The 13861-nt window shown below is 41.0% G+C and overlaps 1 protein-coding gene across 5 annotated transcripts in view; it reads right to left on the reverse strand.

Annotated features, from left to right (window-relative positions):
- The window catches only part of ARR3 (arrestin 3), a 535442-nt gene that overhangs the window by 198709 nt on the left and 322872 nt on the right, over positions 1-13861 (reverse strand). For all 5 annotated transcript variants that reach the window (XM_044057442.1, XM_044057444.1, XM_044057443.1 and 2 more), the window contains exon 8: positions 5904-5971. In XM_044057442.1, coding sequence (XP_043913377.1) covers positions 5904-5971 — 68 coding nt within the window. The remainder of the gene's footprint in view (positions 1-5903; positions 5972-13861) is intronic.

Here is a 13861-nt window from a genome sequence, read left to right on the forward strand (position 1 = left end):
AGCCCCTCCTGGAGACGATTTGTGTCAGTATGAGATTCAATGACAGCTCCTAATTGTCAATCATCTGCAAATTTAGTCAACCAGAGACTACTGACATTGGCCTTGACTATTAGCTTGTGAATGGACAGAGTGTAGTGGTGGTGCCCTGTGTATTTCCTTGTGAATGGACACAGTGTAGTAGTTGTGTTCTGTATATTTCATTGTGAATGAAGAGAGTGCAGTGGTGGTGATGCTCTGTACATTTCCCAGTGAATGAACAGTGTGCAGTGGTGGTGGTGCTCTGTATATTTCCTTGTGAATGGACAGAATGCAGTAGTGTTGCTATGTACATTTCCCTGTGAATGGACATAGTACAGAAGTGGTGCTCTGCACATTTCCCAGTGAATGGACAGAGCACAATAGTGGTGCTCTGTGCATTTCCCTGTGAATGAACAGTGTGCAGTAGTGATGCTCTGTACATTCCCTTGTAAATTAACATAGTACAGAGGTGGTGCTCTGTACATTTCCCTGTGAATGAACAGTGTGCAGTGGTGGTGCTCTGTACATTCCCTTGTAAATTAACATAGTACAGAGGTGGTGCTCTGTACATTTCCCTGTGAATGAACAGTGTGCAGTGGTGGTGGTGCTCTGTGCATGTCCTTGTAAATTGACATACTACAGAGGTGGTGCTCTGTACATTTCCCTGTGAATGAACAGTGTGCAGTGGTGGTGCTCTGTACATTCCCTTGTAAATGAACATAGTACAGAGGTGGTGCTCTGTACATTTCCCTGTGAATGAACAGTGTGCAGTGGTGGTGCTCTGTACATTCCCTTGTAAATGAACATAGTACAGAGGTGGTGCTCTGTACATTTCCCTGTGAATGAACAGTGTGCAGTGGTGGTGGTGCTCTGTGCATGTCCTTGTAAATTGACATACTACAGAGGTGGTGCTCTGTGGCTGAGATGCTCTCTGCAGTAATGGTAATACTCAGTACACAGCATTACTGAATCCAGGCACCTTATACTTTGTACTTGGTGCAAGTAGATAGTAGTTTTACAAATACACTGCCTCTTTAATGCACATAGACAGTAATTATTTTCCCAATTCTGCTTTCTCAGTAGAAGTGGATGTAATGTTACCTAATATAAACCTTTTGCAGCAGATGGCTTGTATTTTACCCTAATACTGTCTCCTCACTGCAGGCAGAGTAATTTTGACCCTGATGGTGTTTCTTCAATACAGGTAGTCTCAACTATTTTTGATCTACTTTATTCATTTGTTAACTGTATAAACCAACTATTTTTAATGCTGTTTTCAGGGTCACCTGTCCGCACTACCTGGTTAAAGGACTGGATCACAGTCACACATCAGACTAATGAAGACTGAGGGGATCAAACACGGGACCACAGGATGAAGCTTGTCAGTAGCTTATACTCTTAACCCTCCACGCTAAACTGGCAGAGAACTGCCTTCTCATTTCAGTTACAGTCATTTCCCCTCAAAACTGCCTCATCAGTGCAAGTAAAGAGCAATTCCTATGCCAATCATTTTTCCTTGATGCAGATAGATTATGATTTGAAGTATACCACGAAAGGTAACAGATTTTTAAAGTGTTTTTTTTTATTGTATCTGCTTTATTTTCTGAAAAAAAAAAAACAAAAAAACAAAAAAATACTTGTTTTCCTGCCTGTTGTAGGCTACACACTCGTGTGATAGCCATTTCTGTGCATTTAAAGTGTTTTTTGATTGTATCTGCTTTATTTTCTGAAAAAAAAAATACTTGTTTTCCCGCCTTTCTAAGCTAGTTTAGTCCAGTTTTCAGGTTAGTGCTGAATTCAGGGCTGTGTTACAAGTGTCTGTGTTTGCCCATACCTTACTTGGATAGAAGGAAGTTTCTCTGTTCACCTGTGAGAGAGGGGAGCTTTGAGCAGCCTATCTGTCCCTGGAGGAGTGGTTTCAGCCCAGAAATTAGTAGTTTATTCACCATTTTGGGCTCATTTCTATCTCTTTCATTTCCCTGCTATAAAACCTGCATTTACGCGGTTTTGCGATCCGGGCAGCGCTGGTTAGCTGGGGTATAACTATTCCTGGATCCATATATACTATTCAACTTTTCCCTTGGAACTAGACAAACTTTCAACTTAAGCACTCAAACCATTCACTTCTCAGCCCGGCACTTGCTCAAAACTCATAGCAAGCACTAATAAACCTTAGCAATAAACCCCCGTATACTGTAGAGAAGGACAAGGCTCTCTATTTGACCTTACCAGCCAATCGGTAAAACAGTTCACTGTACCTATCCAGGCATGTCCAAAGGGCAGTTTCAGGTATGCTCTCAGGTCTGACTGGTGAATCTGGGCATTTTGAGGCAATGTTACAACTGCCTTATGTACACAGACAACCCTCTCCTCTTACCACCATACACTAATACATGCAAGAGATGCAATTATACAACCAAACTGGAGGCTAAGCTCTCTCAACCCAAGACTGAGCCAGGCAGTCAAGAGGAGAAGGGAATTACTTGCATCACACCACCAGTCTCACACAGACCAATGAAACCAGCACCGGCAAAAAACGCACATAAATACAAGAAAACATACTCGAAGGCTCTAAAGAAAAATCTGCAAAAGCAACAGAGACCTCCAAAGTAGACATCCAAGCAACCTCCACCCCCCCAGCACAAACCATGAAACACATACTTCACAAAACCAGTGTGCCATGCAATCACAGCCCTTAAGGCAAAATAACATACCCAATACACTAGTAATAGGTGACTCTATAGTCAGACACACTGACGTCCCACTCACTAGGCTGAACAAGGAGAAGGTTACTGTTAGCTGCCTTTCGGGTGACAGGATCCACCACATAACTAAAGCACTCAGGTCACTCCAGAACAAGTACAAATATGACTCTGTCATTGTCCATGTTGGTGTGAATGACCTGAGCTGTACCTCCCTGGACTACATGAAAAGAGACATGGAGGAGCTATCTAATCATGTAGCCTAGGCCGGTATGACCCTGACCCTGAGTAGCATTCTGCCCTCACCAAGAATGATACCATGGTATAAAGAAAAAATTATCAATTTCAACAATTGGCTAAGCTTCTAGTGTCATTCAAAGGGGATCCAGTGTCTGTCAGCCTGGGATGACATGCTCGACAAGCCACGCTGCTTTGCTAGAGACGGCTTGCATCTGTCACCCTTAGGCTTTCAAACACTGGCCAAGGCTCTTGCCACCCCCATAGTGCCTTTTTTAGGCAAGGCTCAAAAGACAAACCCACCACCGTAAATAGCACAAGTAAAAAAAAACTAAGGGTAATGCTACTCAATGCCAGAAGTCTAAACCTCAAAATGCACGCACTCGAGGCACTCCTCAGTATGGAGAAAATCGATAAATGTGCAGTAACAGAAACCTGGTTTAAGGCTCCAGAGAGCACCCCAGCACTACCAGGCTACAACTCATACCATACATTTCAGCCACAAAACCCGCACACGAAATACAAAAGGTGGGGGCGTATCCATATTCATCAAGGATACCCACACCTCCAGGTTAGTGGCACAGCACAATGCTTAAGAGCTCATCCACGTGCAACTATCAACGGACAAAACTGAAATCCAAATTGTAGCTTGCTACAGATCACCCACCATGTCCCAGGACCCCCATTCCACATTTCCGGAAACACTGGGAAACATAAAGGTCCTACCAAACACCCTGATATTTGGTGATTTCACTTAACCAAACATTAACTGGGAGAACAACTCAAATATGAACTCCCTTGCCCAACATTTCCTAGAATTTATAAACTCAAATGCCCTGGATCAATGGTCAACACCCCCACCACAGGTGACAACATATTGGACCTGGTCATCACTAACATGGGTGACCGGTGTTTCACAGCAGAGGTCAACCCCTCACTGGTTAGATCTGACCATAAACTAATCACTCTGGATATCCACATTCTGCCCCCACCCCCAGTCAAAGAAACCACTGTGAAAAACTTTTCAAGAGCAAACTTCATGTTACTTAAGACAGAGGTGGAAAGTTTCAAAGCCCCCATGCTAAAGGATAACGCTGTCCAAGCTGCAAAATCCTTTACAAATGCACTCTATGGGCACCTGCAAGAATGCATGGATCATGCTATAACAAGCAAAACCAATAATCACTCCTCCAAGAAAAGGAAACCAGTCTGGTCGACCCCTGCCATAAACAAGCTATACAATAGAAGGAGGAAACTAGTACAAAAAAAGAGTAAAATCCCTAGAAAGGAAGACATCCCTGATCAGTATCAGCAAGAAACTATAATCCCTCATAAAATCATCCAAGCTTAGCTTCGAAAGAAAAATTGCCAATGACTCCAAAGATAACCACAAGGCATTCTTTATTCCTCTCCACAAAGGTGGAGCCACAACAGACCCCGGGAACTATCGCCCTATAAGCCTGACTAGCTTTGTCTGCAAGGCTATGGAGCGCATCACTATGGATCTCATTAACAGAGACATTGGGAACCTCCAAACACTGGACCCTACCCAGTTCAGCTTTGTTAAGGGCAGATCATACCTCCTAAACCTGGTGGACTTTTTTGAGACAGTTGCCAAGGCTATAGATGAGGGAAAGGTGGTCCACACAACCTACCTAGACCTCGCAAAGGCCTTCAACACCATTCCCCATTCAGGAATTATAGAGAAGCTCACCACCCTGAGCATAAACTCCTATGTCATGAGATGGGTTGCCAACTGGCTCATGGACAGAGCCCACATGGTAAGAGTTGTGGGAACTAGGTATGACTCTAAACCGGTTACAAGTGGCATTCCTCAGGGCTCAGTCCTAGGACCCCTCCTGTTCAGCATATACTTCTCAGAGGTACAGGCAAGCACAGGAGGACTGTGGCTGACCAAGTTCACAGACGACTGCAAGCTAGGGGTTATAATTGACTCTCCGGCTGACACAGACATACTCCAAAAGGGTCTCACTGAGACAGATACCTGGTGTCAAAACCATGGCCTCAAGCTAAATGCCAAAAAGTGCATAGCCATCCCCTTTGGAAAAAACATAGTACCCACAAACTACTACATAGGTGGTAGCCCCCTAAATACAGAAGAGGTAATAAGGGATCTGGGGTCCCAAGTAGATAGTAACCTCTCCTTTGATAATCACATTGCCAAAGTGGTTAGAAAATCCTTCTATGTGGCCCACCTAATCACAAAAGGGTTTGCATCCAGATCAAAGGAGGTCATTGTGCCCCTCTATGCATCACTCATCAGACCCATCATAGAGTACAACACCCCATTTGGGATGTACCTTACAAGACACCTGCAACAGCTGGAAAGACCACAGAAGTACATCACCAAGAGGATCACTGGCCTCAAACAGATGCCCTATGCAGCTCGACTGAAGAAACTCCAGCTGTACTCGGTTGCATACCGCCTACTCAGAGGTGATCTCTGCCTGACATACAAGGCCATGTCCAACCCAGAACTGATGGACATGCTCCACCTAAAGAAAACCATATCCACTCAAGCCACATGCTTTAGGGATCTAAACCTCACCACAACAATAAATAGGACGTGCTGGAGGGATAGATTCCTGTCCCACAGACTTCCCATGCTCTGGAACAGGATTCCAATCTACATTAGGCAGAGCTCCTTGCTAACCCTCTTCAAGAGAAACCTTGCTGAATGGATCATTTCAATGACTCTGCTGGACAGAGGCACAGGGAACTAATCTAAGGGGGCCGCGAAAACCAGCACTTTCCGGCTAGGCTTATAAATGCTTTCGAGCTGATAGCCTAGTACCTATCTATGAACCTATGAACCTATAACTGTTAAGGAGACAAATTCCACAATGAATATGGGTTGGAAGATACCACATAGTCTGTCTTCTGTAGTGTGACTGAATCTGACTTGAAAAGCACAATTATGCCTACCTTTTGTGAATTTTCTCTTCCAGGTTTTCTGCACAGAAACTCTTCACTTCAAAGTCAACACCACAGGACTAAAAATAGAAGAAAAAGTATTTCAGAATCTAAGCAGAATATATGACAATGGCATCTTGAGATGCAAATCCATTGACATTCTATCCCTGTCAATGTAGAAATTTGCAAACCATTGCAAGTCACTGTTATGATGAAACAATATATTAAGGAGAGAGGAAAAGAGATGACAGAGAAAAATAAAAGCATAATTAATGCAGAATTAAAACAAAAATAATTTTGCAACTTAAACAAAACAGATAAATATATGTGTGCTACTATGCCTAACAAAGCCTTTCGGATAAATCAGCTGCAAGTTATGCATGCAATTTACTTTATCCATCAGAAGAACACATACATGTACAATAAAATGAGTTACATAAACCAGAATGGTTATAAAATAAAAATGTAAACTATTTCTCCCTATCAACAGCTTGTATTCCAGGTATGAAAACATACCCCAAAGTAAAAAGATTAATACAATATGATAAAAAAAGATTAAACACACCTAGAGTGCAAAAACATTGTAGTATGTAGCACTGCAAGGTTTATAGGCTTATATTTGTCAAAACAGGTTATAGATAAGAGATTGTTGGTGGACATCATTCAACAATTAACTGGTGGTGGCAGTATTTATCAACCAGCTGGAGCTTAAAGCAGAATGGTTGTCTGAAGCACAAGAAGAATGAAAGGAAGTGAGAGGGAGAGTAAGTGGAAGTTCATCTGTGAAAGGATATTAATGAAACTGTAAAGGAGGAGTCAAGACAGGGAGTAGTTGTTAAACTGGGGGCACTCTTGGCAGCTAGGGCTGTAAATGTTAATGATACTTTAGTTGTAGGTTATCTTATTTCATTGATTAGCAGTGACATTTGGTCTCATTTGTCAGGCAGTCCTTAAGAGATTTCCTAAAGTGAGGATAATCTATTAAATCCCTGATTGTGGGGGATATGGCTTGCCATACTCTGAGGCCAAAAACTAGGAAGCTACGATTGCTGCATTTTTAGCTGATTTGGTGGAGTGGAGAAAGGAAGCATGGGTATGTTGAAATCCGAGGATGTGGGCTCTCTCCCCTGTTGGCTGGATAGAAAAAGGTAATTTAGTTCAAAAGTGTGAACAGGAGGGAACCAAGAAGAAGAAATTGAGCCCCCTGTTGGACAGAGAGCCATTTGATCTTTTTAAGAACTGAACAGTGGTGCTCAGATCTAGATACTAGGGAATTGAGCTGGAATATTCTGTTGGAGATGGTCTGCATACCTATTAGAGTTCTCTTTAATGTTGAGACAATAAGACAAAATCCAGAGTCAAGGTGTGTTAGGAGTATGCCTTTTCATATTGTTTCTATTCCTACAGGGGACAGGATGTGGGACATCTTCCCAGCCCAGAAAATATTTTGATTTATTTTGTTTTTTTTTTCTTTTTTTTGTTAGATATACAGTTGGAAGTTTAGGCTCTGCTCTAGCAGAGTCCAAGGTATTTGAACGAAGTAATAGTTTATATGGGAAATTGTTATAATCTCATATTCCTAAGTCTGATTGCATGGATTTCAATTTTTATGTTGTGACAAAAAAGCATGATTTTAGTTTTGTCAGGGTTAAGGTATAGTTTTCTTGAGTCTAGCCAGTCTTGTTGGACTTGGACTTTAATGCAGCTCTAGGAAGAGCTTGACCTGCAAAGAACATGTTATTTGCATACCTTAGGAAGGGGAGTTGTGGAAAGTCTGAAAGTGGTTGTTGATATACGAGGAGAAGAGCAGTGGTGAGAGAATTAGACTTTGGGGAACTCCTTTCAGAAGTGGTCTTTTGGCCAAATATGTGGACATATTTTAGCCCTGAAAGTCCTGCTGGAGAGAAAGCTGAAAAGCTACTGGAAAGCATTACTGTTAAAACCATGGGCTTATAAGGAATTACTACGTAGGAAGTGGTCAGTAGTGTCAAAAACTTTGGTGAGAACTATAAAGATGGCTCATGTTAATTGATCTTTGTAGCCATAAGTGTGTCATTAGTTAGGGTCCAGATAACTGTCATTGTGCTGTGGTTAGCCTAGAATCTGAGATGGAAGGAACATAGAAGCCACTGTTCAGAGATGTAGGATAATAGCTGGTTGTAGTTTAGTGTCTCAAAGATGTACCCTATGAAGAGAGTATAGGTGTGAGTCTATAGTTTGAGCTTGAGAGAGGGTTTTTAGTTTTAGGGATCAGTTTGATTACTACATCATTCCAGATTTTTGGAAAATATTTTTGCATAAGCAGATATTGTAAATATGGTTTAATAGGTAGGTTGTATAGATTCATAGGTCCACATGTGTTTACTAGGCTAATGACCACAAAGGCCTTTTTAAACCTAGCTATGCATCCCACATCTCTGACAAGTTCTGATACCCTTGATATATGTAAGCTGGGGTTTGGGAGATAAAAACTTTACATGCAGTGACCTTGGAGATGAACCATTTACAGGTTGCTTCTGTCCATTAGAGACATAGGTGCAAAAACCAGGGATGAATTTCCTGTTCCCCATCCAATTATCCAAGTTGCACTTGAACTGGGTTAGGGAGGAACTCTGCTTCACATGAATGGGGAGGCTGTTCCATAGATGGGGTAGTCTCTGGGATACATACCTGTCTCTCCAGCAGGTCCTATTTATATCACAGACAAGGTTTAAGTCTTTATAACGGGTAATTCTGGTGTTGTTTGTTTTTTTGGGTATGCAGGAGGTCTACCAGAATGGGGTCTGACAATGCCCTGTATGCCAGGAATAGATTTGCCTTCAAAAGCCTGTAGGATTTAGAATACAGGGATAGGGCCTTGAGGCGGTCTGCACTGGAAATTTTACTTATGCTCTGTATTCTTTTAGTAAGGAACCTCTATGGATGTTCCAGTTGTTGGATATGCCTGGTTAGGCACATACCAAAGGGGGCATTGTACTCAATAGGTCTGATGAATGCCGAATACATTGGAACAATGATCTCCTTGGACTCAGATGCCATATCTTTATTTATAAGTTGCGCAACATAAAATAATTTCCTCACTGTTGTAGACATGTGATGGTCACAGGCTAGATTACTATCTATGTGTGTCCCTAAGTCATTCACTGCAGGGTCAACTCTAAGGCATATGTTGTCAATATGATAGTTACCACAGATATGCATTTCTTGGCATTTAGTTTTAGTCCATGGCTCTGACACCAGTTGTTTGTCTGTGTCAGCCTCTCCTGGAGTACATTTGTGTCAGTGTGGGATTCAACCACAGCTCCTAATTTGCAATCATCTGCAAATTTAGTCAGCCAGAGACCACTGATATTGAGTTCAGAGAAGTAAATACCAAAAAGGAAAGGTCCAAGGACTGATCCCTGAGGGTCTTCACATGTGACTGGACTCTATGTAAAGGTGGACTCCCAGTTCTAACTTCCTGGGTCCTGTCTGTGAGCTAGTTGGCTATCCACCAGGTGACATATGAGCTTGAACCTAACCTCTTGAGTTTTTCAACAATGCCTGAGTGGGGTATTGTGTCAAATGCCTTGGCCAGGTCAAGGTAGGCAGTGTGAACCATTTTGACCTCATCCATTGCTTTGGTTTCCTTCTCAAAGAAGCCCACCAGGTAGAGTAGGCACGATCTGACCTTGACAAAACCACGTTGGATTTGGTCCAGTGTCTGGAGATTTACTATATCTCTGTTGATCATTTCTATAAAAATTATTTCGATAGCTTTACATATAAGACTAGTAAAACTTATGGGTCTGCGGTTTCCAGGGTCTGTAGATGGCCCGAATTTGTGCAGAGGAATGACTGTTGCTGTTCTCCATTCATGAGACACAAAGCCTGTTTGGAGGCTACAGTTAAATAGTAATTCCAGAGGCCCTGATAAGTTATGTTTCATGCTATTTGAAGGCATCCTGGAATATTGTTTGGACCCATTGATGCAGTGTTCTTAATCTTAGAGAGAGCATTAATTACCTGTTTCCTAGTGATAGTAGGAGGAGTTGTATTTGATGATATTTTTTGAGGGAATGAGGGGAAGAGATGGTAAAGTTGGAAATTAATTTATCAGCTGTGAGGTTTGCTATATCTTCTGCCTCAATATAGGTGGCTCCATTTACAATGAGCTCTGCACACAATTGTGTATTGCCGTTGAGGTTGTGGTCATAGCTAAATAATGCATTGTGGTTGTCCTTGGCCTGCAAGGCCAAACTTACCTGAAATTTGGCTTTGGTAGACTTTATTTGTCCTGTGAGTTGTTTGTTTAGTTTGATGAGAGTGCTTTTATCCTGCTGGCTGCTACACCTCCTAATATATTCAGCAAAGGTATTCATAAACCGTAAATAGAGGTCATTTGACCCATGGGGGCTGTTATGTGGGAGTTTGCTAATTATGTATTTTATTTCCTTTGCTAGAATTGTTTTAAAGTGAAACAGTAGAGAGAATTCTGATGGAAATGAGTGTGGGATGAAGTATGATAAAGAGGATACCTGCATGAATTCATTCATAAAGTTCTTCATTGATAGTTGACCATGGTGTAAGGTAAGCATTTATGCAATTAGATTTGTTCTTGTTTCTATCAATTATTTCTTTTATGTGGGCCCAGAATTTTTCAGGTTTAATGTAAATTGTTTTATGCTTAGGAGGTATATAGCTTTCTGTCTTCAGTTTTTTTGGATAGATTTCAAATGTTAACTAATCTTTTGTTGTCCTCTGAAGAGTTAGATTGTCTCAATGTTTTCCAACCATTGTCCTCAATTTTATAGAAGGGATTTTAGCTCTTTTTTTAGCCATCCTAGACTTTCCCTAGCAAAGTAGGGTGGCCTATCAACCATGTCCTCCCAGACTTACAAGTATTGGACGCCTTTGGAATGATGCCAGTAGCTAAGCCAATTGTTAAAGTCGATCGTGTTCTGCTCAAGTTTACATTGTGATGATGGGAGACATGGGAAACATTGTATTTGTAAGGACTGGATGGTAATAGGGTACTGGTTGCTAAGTCAGAATCTTGAATGAAAAGTATTGGTGACCACTTGAGTTGTGAAAGAAAAGCTTTCGTCTTGCAGAAGTTTCTTTTCAGTATAAAGGTTATTTTGTTATTGGTCACTAAGTTTGGGAGATGTTGATGGTATTTGTGACTTTGTGAGGATTATTAGTAATAATTAGATCTAGGATGTATGCTTTTTTGCTTTAGAGGTTGGGTCTTGTGAGCTTTGAGACAATTTTCGTTATGTTTTGATCTGCTGGTCATTCATACAATTCCTGACTGCTGTGTAGAAGCAAGCTTCTATTTTATTGCAGTTTGGTTTACTTTAAATGTGTTTTACTTTAAAATAGTTTTTTTTTTTCTTGGAGGTTTGAAAGTCATTGATTAATACCAGTTAGCAAAGATTTGTTTTCCATTTCTGACTGCAACGGGGGTTAAATCTAGCTGATTTGCAGGAGGGTCTGAAAAGTAGTAGGTTTTATTTAAAGTAAGCAGAACAGGAAATGTTTAATCTTTGGTAGCTGTGATTGCTATCTGACTGCCATTGCTGCTGTGTGACTATTTTAGAATTCTTGTTTTAAGGTTTGCATGCCTTGTTTCTTGCTCTTATTTTATTGCAATTTGTTTTACTTTAAATTTACTTTACTTTAAATTTGTCTTTTTTGGCTTTTTAAAAGTTCTTGGATAGGGTCAGTTAGGAAATATTTGTTTTCCATTCTCTGACTGGAGAGGGGTTAAAGATAGCTGATTTGTGGGAGGAGATGAACAGTAGTCCTCCAGATATAGAAATAGACATGAATATACAGCTGTGTAAGTTATTTTACTTCAGTATTGACTATTTGTGCATAGCTAATTAAGTCATGTTACTTTGATCACATCTGCTCCAGTCAGTTCAGCTGTTCATTTGTTCTTTGTATTACACATGTAGTATTTGATGTTTTGTCCTTCTCCCTGTTTTGCGCCATAAAGCTTGATTAAAGAGTACAGTGGTTACGACATTGCATGAAATACTTTTGTGGTCTGGCATGCTGATGTGTTTTAGTTGTGAGGCTAAACATGCAGACCACTGCTTCTGTGTGGTGTACTGTAGGTAATAAATAGTGAGATTTATGCCTTGCCATTTGCATTTTTTAAACTTTCCTATAGTGCTGCAACCAGAGTGTTATTTATACCTGGAAATCTAATTTTGATGTTGAATGGTTACTGTGTCACCTGCTGACTTCTTGCCTAGTAATCACATTTGTTTACTGGCAGATATTTTTTAACTATATATTAGGGTGTTCCCAGCCTTTGGCTATCTGTCTCCTGCAGTGAATAACTGGCTCTTTCTTTCCTCTCATACTTTCTAGCAAATTAAAAACTCTACATGTTGACAAGAGAAGCCCCCCCCCCCCCTTCAAAGAAAAAATTGCCTTTCAGAGATTTCTCATTTTTCTACTTGGAAGAAATTACGTGTTGGGAAACTAATGAGCTCTCACCTGTTCATCTCTAAATTCATTTTTTGATTTCCTGCTTGCTCTACTTCTTAACCTGCTGCAGCTGGGTCTATGTTTACGCAATGATTGCCACATTCCTCGAATGTCTGTTTGTAGAACACAAATCATTGTAACTGCATTTCAAGGAATGGCCATATGATCATGAAGAATAACATTTAACGATTATAATTGGCCGACATGAGCACCACCAATGTAGTACATACTTATTGCTATGGTACAGACAAGGAAATCTGCCCTTTCCCCACTGTAGTATAGTGGCACTAAATTTCCTTGGATATGGATGCTGTACTTTACTTATAATGTATGCCACATAAAAGGATTTCTGCACCACTGTGGACACATGATGGTCAAAGTTCAGGCTACTATCTATCTGTGTATCTAGATCTCTCATCCCTGAGTCCACTCTAAGGGGCATGCTATTGATGTTGTAATTTGCACAGTTATTTGACTTCCCAAAGGGTATGATAATACATTTTTTTGCCCTTAATTTTAGGCCTTGGTTCTGGTACCAATCATTTGTCTGATCTAGACCCTCCTGAAGGATATCTACATTGTTGGAGGATTCAAAGATTGCCCCCTGGTTGCAGTCATTGGCAAACTTTGCCATCCAGAGACCTTCCACATTTGCCTTTACTTCAGAGAAGTATATTCTGAACAGGAGTGGTCCCAGTACTGAGCCCTGTGAAAAACCACTAGCAATTGGCCTCTTGCTGGATCTGAATTCTCCCATTTTAACCACGTGTCCTGTCTATGAGCCAGTTGGCTATCCATCTTGTGACTTAAGGATTTATGCCCAGTTTTGTGAGTATATTTATAGTACCTGAGTGGAGAATTTTGTCAAATGCCTTGGTTAGGTGGTATTATACTGTTTTATCCTCATCCATGGCCTTAGAGACTTTTTCAAAGAAATCCATCAGGTTCAGTAGGCATGACCTGCCCTTGACAAATCTGAATTGAGTCTGGTCCAGTGTTTGGAGGTCTCCTATGTCATTGGTCTATGATTATTCTTTGCATGACCTTTTATGTAAGACTAGTCAAACTTATGGGTCTGTAATTTCCTGGGTCAGTAGATGGTCCCCCTTTATGCAGAGGGATGACAGTTGCTGTCCTCCACTCTATTGGGACAAAGCCAGCCTGAAGGCTGTAGTTAAACAGAGATTCTAATGGACCTGATAAGTCCTGATTTAACTTGTTTAAGAGGCAGCCTGGTATATTGGCAAGATCCATTGAAGCTGTGTTTTTAGCTTTAGAGAGTGCAGTGGCAACTTGTTCTTCAGTGATAATTGGCAGTGGAGTGGTGGAGGGTACTTTTTGGGGGAGAACTGGGGGCAATTTGGAGGGAAAATCTGAGATGAATTTGTCAGCCAGCAAATTTGCTATGTCCTCTGGCTGAGTATAGGTGATGCCATCTTCAACTATTTCCACAAATTGTTGGGTGTTGCCCTTAAGATTTGCGGAAA

Source organism: Protopterus annectens, chromosome 15.part0 (assembly GCF_019279795.1).
Source record: "Protopterus annectens isolate FY-2018-M chromosome 15.part0, PAN1.0, whole genome shotgun sequence".
Lineage (NCBI taxonomy): Eukaryota > Metazoa > Chordata > Ceratodontiformes > Protopteridae > Protopterus > Protopterus annectens.